Raw genomic sequence first — 5,000 nt, forward strand, 5'->3', positions numbered from 1 at the left:
CTCCCCTCCATGAATGCCAATGTGACCTATGCGTCTGGACGAAGAATCTGTTTTAGTGTGCGTCTTCGAAGACGAACTAAAACTGGAAAGTTCGTCCAGACGCATTATGCGTCTAGTGCCCGTCTTTATACTAGACGAATTTAACAGACGCAGAAAAAATGTTTGCCCAAGTTCGTCCAAGACGAATTATGCGTCTCCTATAGTTCGTCCCGTCTTTACACTAGACGGATAACATGAGAGACGAACAATTCGTCTGGACGGATTATGCGTCTCTAGTATAAAAACGGCCAATGGCCGTTTTTTTATACTTGAGACGCATAATTCGTCGCGGACGAACTTGGGCAAACATTTTTTCTACGTCCGTTAAATTCGTCTAGTATAAAGACGGGCACAAGACGCATTATGCGTCTGGACGAAGAATCTATTTTATCGTGTCTTCGAAGACGCACTAAACTGGAAAGTTCTTCCAGACGCATTATGCGTCTAGTGCCCGTCTTTATACTAGACGAATTTAACAGACGCAGAAAAATGTTTGCCCAAGTTCGTCCAAGACGAATTATGCGTCTCATATAGTTTCGTCCCGTCTTTACACTAGACGGATAACATGAGAGACACATAATTCGTCTGGACGGATTATGCGTCTCTAGTATAAAAACGGCCAATGAAGGCAAGCTTCAATGGCAAACTTGTAAGGCTCCTCCTTGCCAACGAAAAATCATTTAATTGCGCCCGCGGCCTCGTTTCCTTGTTTTATAAATTGATCTATAGCTCTAACTATGGCTGTATAAAATAGACAGATATCAATATGTTTTTTTGATTTTGCTTAACAGCAAATCTGAGCTCGAGGTTTTCCATGAGCGAGAGACTTTTTCTAATAATCTCTGATAAACAAATTTATTCCGAAGCACAAAACCATCAATCAAAGATGAGAATAACGCAAAGTCAAATTGACTATTTCATCATCCCGTACGAGGGTTTCTCTTCGTGGCACCAACGGCCGGTTGTCTTAAAAGTTGTCAGAATCACCTAAAATGGTTTCCACAATGCTTTAAAAGCTCGTTTAGTGAGTTTGTAGCAGCCCTTCAAAATATATATCTGTTCGGATGTTCTACGGGAATTTCAGGTTGCTGTAGAACGTCCTTCATGGCTTTTTTGCCTTGTCCTGAAGTTAAAGAAATCGTGACGGGTCTGATAAAAAAAAACTTTACATTAAGTAGTCGTCGTTTTTTCCCGCAAATTTTAGGGAACGTTTGCCCTTAATATGATTCTCAAAAAAACTACGGCCAAAATGATAGAAGTTATAAATCTTCAAATTTTCTTCCAGCGTCACAGTTCACTCTTACTCAGCTTAGCAAAATTTAAACGTTCTTCAATGTGGTTTCGAAATTTCTACGCATCTCTTCGCACTCTTCACACTTCATTACTTTTCTGAAATAGCTAAATCTCTGTTCAGAAGAAATGTCGAAAAAATCTTACTACACCTCGAAAGTTTAAGTTCGAATATTTGAAAATGTTAACCCACCATCCTTCCGAACAGACAATTACCGAAATAATAATTACTCGTTGGGTGCCCATGTTCTTTTGCTAGAAAAATCTCATAAAATTTTGATGAACTCTCCTATTGTCAGCAGAAAGTTGTCAACTGCCTCGTCTGTGAGTCACTACAATGTGTTGTTATTTGATTGGTAGGAATCGATGAATTCAGCATTCCCAAAATAGAGCGCAGGAGACAAGAAAAATCTGGTTTGGAAAGACTAAATGAACTGAACCTCAAGTCTTAGAAATCATTTTATACCCGCAGTTTTTGCTTCCACTTCACAGAAGAGTTTTCCTGAAAGAACCAGTGCACAATGGCATTCCAGCTAGCTCTGCTTTTTACTGGGGATTTTCGTTGGGACATTTGCCAAAACTTCTGTGCAAACAACAAAAAGCCCTGGTATTAGTAAACCCCAGTGCAACGTGAATAACAACTTTTACGCCGGACCACACTGCTGTAAGAAGATCGAGCAGCAACTCACACTGAGATCAAAGAAGCAATAACTGCGCTGAAAGCAAACGAATCTGGCGGCTCTCAAGACAAAGGTCTGCAGTTATACATTTTAGATACATTTACTTCGAAGACACCAGTCGGGTTAGAATTTTCACATCTGTTCCGTCGCAAAAATCAATCAAATTACGATCAATTGCTTTTGAAATATTCGCTAGCTCCGTATAGTATTTCCCTGTGTGATGTCTATTCAACTTTTTAGAGGATAGAGATAACGATGAAACCAAAACATATCTAACAGGAATTCATCCCGCTTATGTAATTTTTAGTCAACAAGAACTGCGCCGATGTTTACAATTCTGGCGAAAAGATAAGTGGTGTGTACAAAAATCGATCCCGATGGTCTGGGAGAATTTGAAGTGTACTGTGATCACAAAACTGCCGGCGGAGGATGGACGGTCTTTCAAAAAAGACAAGACGGCTCCGTAGATTTCTTCCGCGCGTGGGACGCCCTACAAACGAGGCTTTGGTAATCTAAACGGAGAGTTTTGGCTTGGACTGGACAAGATTCACCGCCTGACTGTAAGCAGCAGCAACAAGCTTCGCGTGGACTTGGAAGACATTCATGGAAATACAGCATTTGCCGAGTACAGTTCAGTTACAGTGGCAAGTGAGCGAGCAAAATACCAGCTGAGTTGGGGGGGAAATATTCAGGTTTGCAAACTCTGGTGATTTAATAAACAACCCTTTGTTAATTAAGATAGACACACTTTCTCATTTCAACTAGGTGTGCAGTCTGTCTCTAACTGATAGAACTCAGTTCTACTGTGATGTCAAAGAATTTTATCTCGCTTTGACTGACAGAATAAGTTGTATATGTAAGCCAGTGAGTTAGCTAAAAAAAAAAGAACAGAGCAAGAAACTGAAAAAACCTGGTAATCATTTCACTCACGTGGTGATAAACACGTTACATCGATTTCATGTCGGTGGCAAGTAGAGACAACAAACAATCTCAAGTGCGTCTTAAGAATTTTTAGCATTTTTAAACAAGTTTTTAAAACTGCTTCTTATTTTGATTGCTTAATTGTTTTTTCTTTTTTTTTTTTTCTTTTCATTCAGGCACTGCAGGTGATTCCCTTGGCGTTCACCGCGGCCATGCGTTTAGCACCAAGGATCGCGATAATGATGACTATTTAGCTGGCAACTGTGCGTCAGGCTACAAAAGTGGCTGGTGGTTCGAGAAATGTCACTACGCCAACCTGAATGGTCTGTATCTTAATGGCAAGACCGATTGCAAGTGGAATGACCTGGTATCATTGGAAAAATAGTAACTACTCTGTCAAGCGGTCTGAGATGAAAATACGACCACAGAACTTTTAAGCCTCTGTGTCATTTGTATCCGTGACATGCCCGTTACTATATATATCAATTGCTAAACAGGGGATGGATCTTATTGGTCATCAATGAATCGAACTGCTTAACTCGCACAACCGTGTAAAACACTCGATAGGTTTCACAACAAAAAAATTCTCGCGATTACATATTAGTAGCATACCGCGCATGTTATCATCCGGTAGATTTAGATATATCAATACTTGCTTAGTTTCACAGAACCAGTAAGCTGGGAATGCTTCAATAAGGTTCGCTAATGATGACCAATGATAAATGTTCTTCTTCTTTCCTTGTCTGCATGGTAGTTTTTACCCTTTTATTTTTCAAGAAAGAAAAGTAAATTGCCTTCTCTCAACAATTCATTGCCTTTTTGCTCTCACAAAGACCTTTTCACAGAAAAACCCAAAGCAGCAACAATTTCAAAAAAGAGAATATTGCAAGATATTAAGCTACCCATTTACTTTAGATGACACTAAAATTTGCAAATGTCTTGTTGAAAGGAACTTATACTCCTGATATTTGCTCGCCATTGGTAACTGGTTGACTACAACACTTGCGGCTTAAGTTTGCAATTGCCCCACTTCACTTCCCTAATATCTCTAAATTAATCCCAATTGGATCAGTTATCAATCTCAAGCCATTGAACTAGTTTGTCGTTAAAAGACACTTTAAAATGGAAACTATCAATGTTGCTCGTGACTTAATCAACAGCAACGATTATTTAACCTCTGTAGATTTATCAGATGCTTATTTCAGTATCCCAATTCATGAATCGTATCGAAAATTTCTACGGTTTATCTGGAAAGAACAACTCTTCGAGTTTGTTTGTCTTCCATTTGGGTATAGTTTAGCGCCACGCACGTTTACCAAAGTCCTGAAACCTCTATATTCTTTGTTAAGGTCTAACGGCATGAAGGTTTGCTATTACATAGACGATACCTTAATTATTGCTGCGTCTAAGGCAGAATGTTTGGCCAATGTACATAAGGTAATAAGACTTCTTGGCGACCTTGGTTTCAAAACGAATTGCAAAAAGTCTCAGGTTGATCCTGTGACACGATTGACGTACTTAGGATTCATCCTTGATTCTTCGACTATGAGTAGATCTCTTCCCGAAGAAAAGATTGCGAAATTTTTTTCAAAGTGTTCTCAGTTATATCAATCAAAGATGGCTACCATTCGCCAGGTGGCCGAGGTTTCCGGCTTGCTCGTATCAGCTTTCCCAGCCGTTTGATAGCTTCAACTTTTTTATCGTTCTATCGAAGCGTGCAAATCGCAAGATATCTGCTGCTGGGGCAGACTACGATGATCGTGTATCCTTCACTGAACTAGCTCGTAGCGATTTGTTGGGGGTGATTGAAAACATTCGGAAATACAATGGCAAGCCCTTGCGAGCACCCGCCTTTTCCCCATTCCATCGGAACATGTTCTCTACTTTGAATTTGACGGTTATCGTTAATTGTTAATTTGCTTTCAATTTACTATTATCGTTAATTTAGGACACTGTGTCCCAGGACTTTGGTAGCAAGTAAAAAGAAAAAAGTAAAAGCAGCCCCTGCACAGGATTAAAACCCGGAGCACCCACTTCGAAGGAACTGTTTTTATCCACTTAACCACTAAA

General features: G+C 39.7%; 1 protein-coding gene across 1 annotated transcript in view; it reads left to right on the plus strand.

Annotated features, from left to right (window-relative positions):
* Positions 1-5,000, plus strand: part of LOC138040653 (fibrinogen C domain-containing protein 1-like) — a 12,591-nt gene that overhangs the window by 59 nt on the left and 7,532 nt on the right. Inside the window, exon 2 of the mRNA XM_068886337.1 lies at positions 3,107-3,253. Within this exon, the coding sequence (XP_068742438.1) occupies positions 3,107-3,253 (147 nt within the window). The remainder of the gene's footprint in view (positions 1-3,106; positions 3,254-5,000) is intronic.

This window comes from Montipora capricornis, chromosome 3, assembly GCF_036669925.1.
Source record: "Montipora capricornis isolate CH-2021 chromosome 3, ASM3666992v2, whole genome shotgun sequence".
NCBI lineage: Eukaryota > Metazoa > Cnidaria > Anthozoa > Scleractinia > Acroporidae > Montipora > Montipora capricornis.